A 14,500-nucleotide genomic window follows, 5' to 3' on the forward strand; every position below is an offset into this window, starting at 1 on the left:
TTGATTTACAATGTTGTGCTCAATTCTGCTGTACAGCAAAGTGACCCAGTCATACATATATATACATTCTTTTTCTTAGATCAATTTTTTTTTTTTTTTTTTTTTTGCTTTTTAGGGCTGCACCTGTGGCATATGGAAGTTCCCAGGCTAGGGGTCAAATCAGAACTCCAGCTGCCGGCCTACACCACAGCCACAGGCACAGCAATGTGGGATCTGAGCCATGTCTGTGACCTACACCACAGCTCACGGCAATGCCAGATCCTTAACCCACTAAGAAAGGCCAGGGATCGAACCCACATCTTCATGGATATTAGTTGAATTCGTTTCCACTGCACCATAGCAGGAACTCCTCAATTTTAATTTTAGATACTGGAGAGTGTCTAAGACCCAATTAATTTAAGGTGAAACCTTGCTAGGCATGTAGCCAGGAAGTGTTAACCTTTGTTTAGGCATATGAACAACATCTGCAGAAACTGCTGCATTCACTTAATGCGGCAGGCAGGTGGGAAAGGCCAGCCTTTAGCAGAAGCACAGAATTCACAGAAATGAGAAGAGGAATCTGAGATGGAACCCAGTCCCTGCATAAGAAGTGTTTTCTCCTATGGCTGTCAGCTTTGACCTGCCACATTAGTCACTTCAGCTTCCTGCACAATTTCAAAAGCATCACCTGTGTCATAATAAATGTGCTGGAATCATCCATAGCTAAGACTCCTAGCAAAATATGACTCTCACCTCATTGCACCCCAGATCCGGCAGGAAGAACACTTGCAAAGAACAGATGCATGGAATCCACCCAACAAGCTGTCGTAGGTTGAGTTAGTCTTAGGCAAAGGTATCAGGGAAATGAGAGAGCTTGAACCTTTATTTGAAATGGAACAGAAAGAGAAGTATAAAGGAAATGCATTCTTTAGGTGAGGAAAGGCTTATCTAACAGTCATTCCCATAGACATGTACTCACAGAATGAAAGAACTTTAAAAAAAAAAAAAAAAAAAGCATTACCTTCCAGGTCAAGATACAAAGAGCTAGTATTTTCTCAGTAAAGCTCTGTGCTAGGGACCATACTGGGTATTATAAACATGAGGCAGCTATCACATCTGATTTACAGAGGGTATTCAAAGCTCCCAGAAGTAAAGTAACGTGTCTGGGGACACTCAGACACTGAAAGAGGGGACTAAGATTTGAGTTTCCATCAACCACCCTCTCAAGCTCATCTATAGCACATCTACACCACACACTTCTTCCCTTTCTAGTGAGAAAAAAAATATCTTAATGGCCTCTCAGTAACAGTTAGTTCATTTACTTTTCTTTAACTGTGATATCTGAAGTAATTAAATATCAGTGTATTGGTTATAAGTTCAAAAGACAAACCACAATCAGCTACATCAGGAAGTCCTTTTGTCTTTCGTGAACCTAAGAAATACACAGGTGTCCCATTCTCTTTCTGGCCTGAGACAGAATGACTTTTTCTTCCAATGACCTCTTGAATTGGAGTTAAGACAGAGCAGGGGATGATATGCATTATCTCTACCGTGAAGAAAGGAGCCCATCATTGTAGCTTAGAAAAGCAGTACTTATCGCACTCAAGCTCCTCCCCATGTCCTCCACCAGGAATAACTCTTATCAAGGGGCTCAACAGGAATTTGGAGTTATGAAGACTTTTTAGAGCTCTAACTTACATTATTATATATATCATACAAACACAGACTTCGTGTGTCTGTGTGTGTGCATGCAAACATGTGCATACATACATACATTACATATAATGATATCTATATACGTATAGTGATAACATGCACATTAGATAGATAACCATTTATCACTAAGACCAAAATATGGTGATATCTATAAATGTAGTGATAATATATATATTAGATATATAAACATTTATCATTAAGACCAAAAATGACATTAACATTCTCAAATCCTGTTCTTCTTTTTTTTTTTTTTTTTTTGCTTTTTAGGGCCACATCCGTGGCATATGGAGGTTCTCAGGGTAGGGGTCAAATCAGAGCTACAACTGCTGGCCTCCACCACAGCCACAGCAACAAAGGATCTGAGCCGCGTCTCCACATCTCACGGCAACACCAAATCCTTAACTCACTGAGCGAGTCCAGGGATCAAACCCACAACCTCATGGTTCCTAGTCGTATTTGTTTCCACTGTGCCACAAAGAGAACTCCTTGTTCTTCTATTCTGATCCAACATTTAGCATATTACAAATGGGGAGTTCCCCTTGTGTCTCAGCAGTAACAAACTCAACTAGTATCCATGAGGATGCGAGTTCAATCACTGGCCCTGATCAGTGGGTTAAGGATCCAGGGTTGCCAGAGCTGCAGTGTAGATCATAGACACAGCTTGGATCTGGCGTTGCTATGGCTGTGGCGTAAGCCAGCAGCTGCAACTCCAACTCAACCCCTAGCCTGGGAACTTCCATATGCTGTGGGTGTATAAAAAGACAAACAAACAAACAAACAAAACAACTAAAAAGAATATTACAAATGGATGTTGAGATGGATGGCATGTGGGCATCCATGGTAAGAAATTTTACCATTTTTGAAAATGGATTTTAAAGCACTGCTTCCTGGATCCATCACCACCTCCTTGCCTACTGCTTCATTTATACAGTATTTAAAAGTATTCAAAAAAATTAAGTCCTCATCATTTCCTGGGCTTTACCACTGTTCTCTTAAAACCTACTACATGGAAGATGGGCTCAGAATGTCAATTGAGGAAAAGGAAAGAAATGGCATCTGCATGTGATGGTTTCTCATTTAGCAGGCACAAAGAATGCACCAAGAACTTTTATGAGAATGGCGAGTCCTAATTTTATTTTCATAACAACTCTATGAGGTAAGGACCTGTTATTACATCCCTTTAGAAATAACAAAATTGAGGACTATAAGCTGTCAGACAACCTGTTCACAATTCCTAACTAGTGATTAGTTTGCCAGACTTGAACCAGTAGGATGTTCCATCCTATAAAAAAAGTAGTTTGTGAGCAGGAACCACTCCATTACCCACATTAGGGCCACACTTTCCATCATAAAAATGAGAGTGGAAGGGCAAGAATTCACCTTAGAATTCCAGGGTGCTCGTCTGAATTCTAGAGACTCAGTTAAGACATGTTCACATAGTAAGACTTTCTTATGTGATTATGAATTTCGATGTGATATGGATAAACCCAGGAAAAACGACTGCCATAGAGACTTCTGTGAGAGTTTAAAGAAGAGTGAATGAAATAAGAAGACAGTGTCCAGCTTGGGATCTACCCCAATGCTTCCAAGAGATGAACACATTTGACACCGTACCATATCATCATCCACAAGTGCCACCAATGTGAGGGGATACAAATCTACACTAGATTGATCTCCTTAGCCAAGAATTCAAAGCCCTCAGCATGATCCTAGCCTATCTTTCAGCCACATTATCTCCACCTTTTGATTTTTGGGTAAAAAATATGATCCAAGGAGTTCTCTTGTGGTACAGTGGGTTAGAGATCCACCGTTGTCACTGCAGCGGCTTGGGTCGCTCCTATAGCTCGGGCTAGATCCCTGGCCCAGAATCTTTCACATGATATAGACACAGCCAAAAAAAAAAAAAAAAAATTATCCAAAACTATGCTCAAACATGTTTTCTAAAAATTAACATATCTGAAAATAATTCTACAGTTAACAGTTATGCCATAGTTGGAAAATACATGCCAGTTTACTACATTTTTTAATTAAACTTTGCTAGTTAGATGTAATATAAAGAGAATTAAAAGGCTAAGGAACTCTAGAAAAATATTTGCCACCAAAATGGAGTCAAAGGACTAAGAATATTAAAACTTAAAAAAGCTTCTATGAACTAACAAGAAAAACATTAATACCCTAATAAAATAATAGCCAAAGACAAGGATAGACAATTCACAAAAGGAGTTAAATGTTTACTAAGGTGTTTACTAAGCATGAGGGAAAAAAAAGAATGGGACCCCTTTGTAGAAAGATTCTTTTAAAAAATTATATCTTTAGCAACGAAACTCTACCAACTGCCAAAATCTTGAATCTAGTAACCAATCTAAACTACTAATAGTAACCAAACTAAACTACTAATGTCACCACCATATTTTAAGTCCTTTTACAGGGCAAACATGATATCCTTACCACAAACTTGAGCAAAGTAAAATAAACCTGCAAGATAAAAATAAAGTAGATTATTCCCTCCACTTTCAGGGAGAGTAATTAGATAGCATCAAATGTCTGGGAGAAAATACTGCGATATCTGACATTTCTGAAATCTTCAACAACTTTGGAGTGGGGTACTCTAAGACAGAGCAAACTGAAAAATTAAAATTTTTCATGGTGTAGAAGGATCTTAGAGAGCATCGTTTTGTGAGTGCATGAGATGAACACTTTTTGGTTACTGATTAGTCTGCTGAGCCAGAATTCTAAGCTCATGGGTTCCAAACTTGCATAACTTACTTGTATATGATAACCGGACATTAGTCAACGACTGAAGTGTCATTTATGATTTCTAATACAGGAAAATCATATGCATGTATAACCATCCTGAATATGTGATATTATTTTTTAATCTTCCAAATCTCCCTCCTCTTTCTTTCTCCATACATCCCCATCCCCCTTCCTCTCTTCCACCTCTATTCACATACACACACACACACACACACACACACACACACACACACACACACATATATACATGTATTCCTTACACATTTTTGGCCACATGCACAGGCTTGATATGGGATCTCAGTTTCCAGCCAGGCCATAGCAGTGACAATGCCAAATCTTAACCATTAGACCACCAGGAACTCCCCTAACACATTTTTCTAATAAAAGGCCTAGGGTAACATTCTCTCTAGAACAGAAATTAAAGCAAACACGTCTTCCTTGGACATCCCTAAAAAGCGTCTGGGGACTGACTGTTACTCCCAAATGATGATGGGAGTCCTGTCTTCCTACTAACCACACCCCTTCCAGAAGGAACAAAGAGGAGAAGTCACATCCCAGGCACCAGATCAGTCCTGAGCACAGGGAAGTGACAGCGGGCATCCCCAGAACATTTGCCCATCTGAACCTGACGTCATTCAGCCTCTCCACACAAAGATCTTCAGGGCAGCATGGCATCTGCATTATGGCAGCTCCAATCTGTTCTGAATGCAAAAGCAAAACAAACTTTTGCAAACACCACCAATTATCCAGGTATTTTTAGTCAGCCTCCTTGTCACCCAACCCTTAAGGTGGGCATGAGTCAATTCTGATAGTTCTTAGAACTGTGTCATCAGGATGCAGGCTTGGCCCAACACGACGCAGCATTGTTCCCAATTACTCATATTCCTCAGTTCAAAGACAAAAGAATTCTATCACAGAGGCTCACGCTTGACTTCATCCTTTCTATTAAGTAAATCGAACACTCTGACAGCACACCTAGCTGTGGATGTCAAGTCACATTTACCAACATCTAAATCAAAGGCTGGCCCAGGCAAGTCTTGGGCATACAAGCTTTAAAAGAGGTGACCTCAACCTCTTAAATGCTGCTTTTGGCTTCATATTCTCTAAAAATGCATAATCAGAGTAGTAGGTAGGGGAGAGAAAGACTCCAACACCCAGACATAATAAATGGGTTTCCTTTCATTTTTCCTGATTCTTTTTATCTCATTAAACTCCAAATTCACCCAAGCCACCCCTTCATGTTGCATTCCATGAAGTCATGTCTGGTTATTGAATCCCAGAAGGACCTTAATATTTTAACTGGGTGAGGGGATTCAGTAACAAGAATTCTGTAAAAAGATTCTGTGTTGCTTCCTGGGGCCCCATTTTGATGGCCAAGTGGGCTGAGCTTGAAGCACCTGGAGAAGCTGGGGGCCAAGTGGTAAGGGGCCTCATCAGAGATCAGATCTCTGACTTCTGGCATGTTCTTTGAAACATGACTGGAAAAGTCAGCCAACTCTGCTGACAGGCCACTCAGGGTTCCAAGGCACTGAGACAGCTGAGTTATAGTCAAACCAAAGAGAGGCCGGGAGAGATACTCCCAAGATACCAAAAATGTAAAGGAGAAGAAATTTTTCACTTTGGGGATAAAAGGCATTGATTCTTAGCCCAGTCAGTTTTGATCACTCGCCTAACCAAACTTCTGATGACATTGGAGCCTCTAGAGAAATCACTTCAGTTTGGAACTCCCAAGAGCTGCCTCCTGTCTTTAGACATCATGGGTACAAAGCCAGTACCTCAGAAAAGAGAGCATTTATGGATTAAGAAGATGTGGTACATATATACAATGGAACACTACTCAGCCATAAAAAAGAACAAAATAATGCCATTTGCAGCAACATGGATGGAACTAGAGATGCTCATACTAGGAGAAGTCAGAAAGAGAAAGACAAATACCATATGATATCACTTATATATGGAATCTAAAATATGGCACAAATGAACATATCTTCAAAACAGAAACAGACTCATAGACATAGAGAAGAGACTTGTGGTTGCCAAGTGGGTGGGAGGAGGTAATGGGATGTGGCTGATAGGTGCAAACCATTATGTTTAAAATGGATAAGCAATGAGGTCCTACTGCATAGCACAGGGAACTATACCCAATCTCTTGGGATAGAACATGATGAAAGATAGAAAAAGAATATACATATATATGTGTGACTGGAGCACTATGCTGTACAGCAGAAGTTGACACAACACTGTAAATCAACTATATTTTAATTTAAAAAATTTTTTAAAAGACAGCACTTAAACCTTGTGTAAAAGATTGCTATAGAAGGTAGCATGGTCATGCGTTCCTTCCAGAAGCTGTTTAAATGGCTGAAGGCTACTTAAAGGAGGTCAGTCTGTGTACAAATATATGAGCAGAACAGAACAAGAAAGTTCTAAATTCACACATGAATACTCATGGAAGATTTAAGATAAAAATATTTCAACCTTGAAATGTGGCAACATATATTGCTGTTATTCATCAGAGCACTAGTAAAATTCATATTTCATTCATTCTGACAATGATATCATGTATTAAAATAATTGATTAAAAATTTTAAACCGTGGTCAAAGACGCTTTTGAGTAACCACTGAATCCTAGAAATAGGGCAGGAATGGGGAAGCTGGAAGACACCCATTCATGTTTTGATTCTGCCATCACTATTTGAGACAGCCTTTGATAGGTTTTATTCATCTAACTATACAAAACCTATCAAAACCTACCTTAGCTTTGAAATTATGAAGATCTCTGCTCAACTCTCTGTACAGCTACTAACTGGAGCTATGCTCTTGGTCCAGTTATTTAAAATGTGATTCATTTTTTTACCATTAGAAAATAAGATAGTTATGCTTTTGTCTGTTAAAATTCCTGGAAAAGGAAATACCTTAAAACTGCGAAATTTCTTCAAGAGGTTAGATGTATTAAACATGGGCAAGATGAAATTAAGTATAGGACTCAGATGAACTTGATTTCAGCTTATCACTCATGACACAAATAACACTGACCAGCAGCACTGCAACATCCCGCAGAATTGAGACCCTGCTGATGACATGATGAGAAATGCCTACTGAACCCATGAAAAAAATCTCATTATCATCATTCTTATGAGTAAATCATGACCCCCAAAAATCTGTATTTTGCTACCATTTCTTTGAGCGACAACAAAACAATACGAGCTAAGGAAGATAATTCAAGGGCACCTATATTTCAAACAAAGGTAGTGATATGTGTTAAGCAAAATAATTAAAGGACCTATAGATAAGAAATAGAATTTTAAGTGAATTATTATTGGATTGAGCCACCTGAAATAGCTGATGATTCTGACATACCAAAATGGCAACTTCACATAATTCAATCCAATAAAATCCATACACATGTACAGAAGTCAACAAGAAAAAACACCGTGCTATAAGAACATGAATTATAGTAATTGATATTTATTGAGCTCTCATTATGTCACTAAGTTGAGTGTTTCACCTCACAAGAAACCTATGAGGTAGGTGCTCTTACTAACCTATTCAAATGAGGAAAATGAAGCCTAAAGCCATTTAGTTCCTTGTTCAAGAGCACAGAGCCAAGCAGAGTTGATATTCAAATGCCATCTGTCTTAACCCTTACCTGAGCCTTACAGTTGAAAAGAATCACACCTCCCAGTCTAAAAGCTCAAAGACTGGTAGATGTTATGAGCAGGTGGAAAGTGCTTCCCAGGTAGATGGGAAGCCAAGAGGGAATTTGTAGCCTTTATAGGCATATCTCAGAAATATTGTAGGTTTGGTTCCAGACCACTGCAATAAATCAAAATATCACAATAAAACAAGTCACATGGATTTTTTTTGGTCTCAGTGCATTTAAAAGTTATATTAATATTTAATATCTTGTGATAAACCATAATGGAAAATAATATGAAGAAGAACATATACACATGTATAAGTGAGTCACTTTGCTCTACAGCAGCAATAACACAACACTGTAAATCAACTATACTTCAATAAAATTAAGTTATATTAATACTATACTGTAATGTATTAAGTGTACAGTGGCATCATGTCTGAAAAAACAATGTACATACTTTAATTTAAAAAGACTTTATTGCTAAAAAATGCTCTCCATCAATCTGCTTTCAGAGTCAGTAATCTTTTAGCTGGCAGAGGAATCTTGTCTTAATGTTGATGGCTGCTGACTGAGCAAGGCGGTGGCGGCTAAAGGCTGGGGTGGCTGTGGCGATTTCTTAAAATAAGACAAAAAGTAGTTCCCATTGTGGCTCAGTGTTAACAAACCCGACTAGTATATCCATAAGGATGCAGGCTTGATCCCTGGCCTTGATCAGTGGATTAAGGATCCAGAATTGCTGTGAGCTGCAGTGTTGGTCACAGATGTGGCTCAGATCCCGCATTGCTGTCTCTGGGGTGTAGGCTGGCAGATATAGCTCTGATTCCACCACTGGCCTGGGAACCTCCGTATGCTGCATATGCAGCCCTAAAAAGGTAATAATAATAATAATAAAATAATAAAGGTCACCGCACTGATGGACCCTTCCTATTATGAGTGATTTCTCTGTAGCATGCAATGCTGTTTCACAGCATTTTACCCACAGAACTTACTTCAAAATTGGAGTCAGTCCTCTCAAACCTTGCTTTATCAACTAAGTTTACATAATATCCTAAATGCTATGTTGTTATTTTAGTAATCTTCACGGCATCTTCACCAGGAATGGATTCCCAAGAAACTACTTTCTTGGTTCATCCATTAGAAGCAGCTTCTCATCTATTCAAGTTTTATCATGAGATGGCAACAACTCACTGTTTCAGACTCCACTTCTGATTCTAGTTCTCTTACTACTTCCACTCCAGCTGAAATTACTTTCCCCACCGAAGACTTGAATCCCTTTGAGTCACCCAAGGAGGGTTGGGACCAACTTCTTCTAAAACTCCTGTTAATGTTGATATTTCGGCCTCTCCCCATGAATTCATAATTTTTTTTTTAAGGGCCATACCTGCAGCATAAGGAAGTTCCCAGGCTAGAGGTGGAATTGGAGCTACCAATCCGAGCTGTGTCTGTGACCTATATACCATAGCTCATGGCAACACCAGATCCTTAACCACTGAACAAGGCCAGGGATTGAAACCACATCCTCATGGATACTAGCCAGGTTTGTTACCATTGAGCGACAATGGGAACTCCCATGAATATTCTTAAGGGCATCTAGAATGGCAAATCCTTTACAGAAGATTTTTGAGTTTACTTTCCCCAGATCCATCAGAGGAGTCACTATCTATGACAGTTTTAGCCTTATAAAATATATTTCTTAGGGGAGGGAGTAGGAGGGACTGGGAGCTTGGGGTAAAGAGATGCAGACTGTTGCCTTCAGAAGGGATTAGCAATGGGATCCTGCTGTGTACCACTGGGAACTCTGTCTAGTCACTTATGATGGAACACATAATGTGAGAAGAAAGAATGTATACATGTGAGTGTAATTGGGTCACAATGCTGTACAGTAGAAAAAAAAAAATATATATATATATAAATGGTAAAAAAAAGAAAAAAATATATATATATATTTCTTAAATAATGAGACTCAAAAGTTGAAATTACACCTTGATCCACGGGCTGCATAATGGATGGTATGTTAGCAGGATGGTATTGCTGAAAACAATATTAATCTCATTGCTCATCTCCATAAGTGCTCTTGGGTGACCAGGTGCATTGTCAGTGAGCAGTAATAATTCAAAGGGAATCTTTCTTTTCTGAGTAGTAGGTCTCAATAGTGGGCTTAAAATATTCAGTAAACCGTGTTGTTGACAGATGTGCTGTCATCCAGGCTCTGTTGTTGTATTTGTAGAGCACAGGCAGAATAGACGAAGCACAGTTCTTCAAAGGCCCTAGGATTTGGGGAATGGTAAATGAGCATTAGCTTCAACTTCAAGTCACCAGCTGCCTAAAAAATGCCTTAAAAATCACTAGGCCCTAACAAGAGAGTCAGCCTGTCCTTTGAAGCTTTGAAGCCAGGCACTGACTTCTCCTCTCTAGCTATGAAAGTCCTGGATGGCATTTGCTTTCAATAGAAGGCTGTTTTGTTCACATTGAAAATCTGTTGTTTAGTGTAGCCCCCTTCATTTATTATCTTAGCTAGGTCTTCTAGACAACATGCTGCAGCTTCTGTATCAGCACTTACTGCTTCCCCTTGTGCTTGCATGTTACAGAGATGGCTCCTTTCCTCAAACCTCATAAACCCACCTCTGCCAGCTTCAGACTTTTCTTCTGCAGCTTCCTTACCTCTCTCAGCCTTCGCAGAACTGAAAAGAGTAGGGCCTTGCCCTGGATGAGACTCTGGATGAACAGACTGTTGTGGCTGGTCTGATTGTCTATCTGGACCACTCAAACTTTCTCCTTCTCAGCAATGAGGCTGTTTTGCTTTCTTATCATCTGTGTGTCCACTGGAGTTCACTTGAATTTCCTTCAAGAATGTTTCCTTTGCATTCGCAACTCAGCTAAGCGTTTGGTGCCAGAGGCCTAGCTTTCGGCCTGTCTCAGTTTTCTACATGCCTTCCTCACTAAGCGACAACATTTCTAAATTTTGATTTAAAGTGAGAGACGTGGACTCTTTCTTTCACTTGAACACTTCGAGGCCACTGTAGGGTTATTAATTAGCTGCAACAATGCTGTGTCTCAGGGGAGAGGGAGGCCCCAAGGAAAGGGACAAAGATGGGGAAAGACAGGTCAGTGGTACAGCCAGAACACACACATTTTTGGATTAAGCTTGTGATCTAATGTGCTTGCAGTTCATGTCCCCGCCTCAAACAATTACAATAGTAAAATCAAAGATCTCTGATCACATATCATTCTAAGAAATACAGTAAAAACAAAAACATTTGAAATACGGTGAGAATCACTGAAATGTGGCACCCACAAAGATATGAAGTAAGTAGTTGGAAAAATGGCATAAATAGACTTCCTTGATGCAGAGTTGCCACAAACCTTCAATTTGTAAAAACAAACAAACATACAAACCCACAACACCTGTGAAGTGCAATAAAGTGAAATGCAATAAAAAGGCATCTGCATGGACCACTGAGCAGAACACCCTCAAGGTCAGACAGACTCATCAAGTAATCACGGCTAAAAAGTCTTTCACAATCAAACCCTTCACGCCAGTCTCCTTATTCTAATTCCAGATCTGAAAGCAAGAGGCCAATCCCAATTGGACTTCCACACAGGCTTTGCCAGAGGAGGAAAGAAAACGTACTAATAAGCTAAGCCAAGCATTTGGTTTTCATGACATTATATCATGAAGAATTTGACCTGTATCAGCCTCCAGGGAACATGGCTACTGTCACATGCCATAAACTGAAACCTCAAAGTGCACAGCTGAGGACCAGCCATGGAACCACAGTGAACACCCTGAAGCTACCATCATGCCATAAGCACGTGTCCAAGTGACCAGATGACCCCACTAGGCAAAACTGTAAAAGCTTTCAAATTGTTCTCTAATTTTAAAAAAGTAATAAACTAGTTAAAAGTAGCACCACATATAAAGAAAATTCATTTGAGTCCAGGTTTATAATTACAGAAAAGAAGGGAAAACACATGTATTTGTTGAACTCTGTTAATTTTGTTTACCTTTCTAGAGCTTCGTGAACTGTAGGCTCCATAGTCACCCTAAAAACAACAACAACAACAAACAGTTAGCAAGTATGAAAGAATTTCATCTATTTACACCATAGTAATTTACAAATGCTTGTTATTAATGGACTTAAAAACAGAGGGATCATCTCAAAAGAAAAAAAAAAAAAACAGGAATATGATGGGTTATAGTGAAAGAAGCCTACAGGAGATGCTTAGACAACTACTCAATAAAGAAATGCTTGGAAGTTTGTATACCTAATCAATGTTATCAATAATTTGAATCAAATTTTTAAAAATGACATTGTGCCAAATGCACAAAAAGTATGAACCTGAATTTGAAATGAATATGCCCAGGAGATACAACTTCAACAGTTATAATAAAGATAATGCAAAAAAATTTTTTTTCCTCTGTGTGAAAATGCTGGCATAGTGCAATATTTCCCGGTACAACTTCTCTCTACAGCTATTATGAGAAATCCATTTTCTCTCTCAAACTTCATTACCCCAAATACTGTTTACCAAGAGCCAGAATAACAAGGCATGTAAAAGCCAAAAGCTTGCTCATGCAAGAGATGACACAGCTCCTATAATATTATTACAACCTCAAAAAAAAAAAAAAAAAAAAAAAAAAAAAAAACACTAAGCACCCACTCTGAGTACAGGCTCTCCAAGATGAAGGTTAAGGCTGACTTTCTGCTTGTACAAAATGTTAACTTTATTCCATTGAGGGGAAAATGCCTTTAGCCCATTTCCTATTAGGACACAGTAAAACATCCAAGGGGCAACTTATTTCGACAGGAAGCAAAGATTAAATATGTAACATGTGAAGAAAGGAACATTCTGCTTTGGACCTTCAGCTCAATGTCACATGCGTTTGTTAATTCAGCTGTATTGAAATCCATACAAATTGATGTTCCCAAGGTTATTTGATCTGTCAGTTTTTAAAAATCCACTATCAAATCATAAAGTATAAAATATGAAGTCTGAGAGTTCCCACTGTGGTGCAATGGATCCAACTAGTATCCATGACGATGCAGGTTCGATCTCTGGCCTCACTCAGTGGGTTGGGGATCTGGCATTGCTGTGGCTGTGGTGTAGGCTGGCAGCTGCAGCTCCGATTCCACCCCTAGTCTGGGAATTTCCAAATGCCACAAGTGAGGCCCTAAAAAAAGCAAAAAGCAAAGCAAAAAAAAAAAAAAAAAAAAAAACCTCAAGTTTTTGTCTGAAGTTCCATTAAAGGAAAATAAAATGAACATTTCTAAAACCTTACTTTATTCTCAGTTATGTTTCCTTACAGAATCTTCACAACTCCTAGGACATTAACTTGAATAACTTTTATAATCATAAAAGCAATACACATTCATTGTAGAACATGCAAAATACAGAAAATAAAAGTAAGCCATGACCCCACCATTTAGGGAAAAAATTAACATCTTCTATTGTTCCTTTTCAATATACAGTCACAAACACATGGCATTTTAAAGAGGATTTAAGATTACACTGCATCTATCATATATCTTGCCTTTTTCCCTTAACATCAAATCATTTTATATATAATAGTCTTTGAAAACACTATCTTAACAGATTGTGCATCTTACTCTCCATATTTACAACATTCACCTAAACACTTTCAAATATATTTATTATTTAAACCTTTTTTTCTTTTTGTTTAGTACATCTAAGAATACAATAATATCCTTGTACAAAAGTCTTGACATTATATCTGCTAATTTGTTTAAGTGAAGTTCACCAAAATGGAATTTCTGAAGAGAAGGCAAAACTTTTTCCACGGCACTTGTCTATAAAATTATAGCCCACCAAAAGAACAAAAATCTACAGGTTGCTCACCAAAAGGACAAGGAGCAGTGTAGATCAGTTCCTGTTTCTCAAAATGTTCACCAGTGTAATTTACCATACTAAGAAAACACTTTTCTTTCAGAGTAAAAATAATATCTCCTTTTAATTTCAGCTATTTTTTCTTGGTATTACTTCTGAGTAATTTTTTAAATTTATGGTAGTTCTCTTTTTATTGCTTTTAACCATTTTTACTTAGGAAATTTGTGGTTTTTCTCATTGATTTTTAAGAGCTCTTTCTACAATATATTAATCATTTGTGAATCATAATCATATAAATCTTTTCATTGGCCTTCCCAGTCTATTATTTGCATTTAGGTTTGGTTTATAATGGTTTCTAATGCACAGAAGTTGAAATTTGATGCAAACGTATCAATCATTTCTTTTGTGGTTTTTTTCCCCATGGTTTCTCTGCTTAGAAAGTTTTTCCCCAGTCTAATTTCAATTAAGTCGCTACTTGCATTTTCTTTTACTTGCCCTCCAACCCTTGCCACCACCTGTTCCCCTTAGCTCCTTTTTTTTTTTTTTTCCATTTGTGTA

The 14,500-nt window shown here is 38.4% G+C and overlaps 1 protein-coding gene across 2 annotated transcripts in view; it reads right to left on the bottom strand.

Moving 5' to 3' along the window:
* The window catches only part of ANK3 (ankyrin 3), a 777,589-nt gene that overhangs the window by 644,128 nt on the left and 118,961 nt on the right, over window positions 1-14,500 (bottom strand). For both annotated transcript variants that reach the window (NM_001445066.1, NM_001445067.1), the window contains 1 exon segment: window positions 12,101-12,139. In NM_001445066.1, the coding sequence (NP_001431995.1) occupies window positions 12,101-12,139 (39 nt within the window).

This window comes from Sus scrofa, chromosome 14 (genome assembly GCF_054392235.1).
Source record: "Sus scrofa isolate SSC_HxYL_T2T_F1_AM1 chromosome 14, Sscrofa_HxYL_maternal_Yorkshire_Landrace_v2.0, whole genome shotgun sequence".
Lineage (NCBI taxonomy): Eukaryota > Metazoa > Chordata > Mammalia > Artiodactyla > Suidae > Sus > Sus scrofa.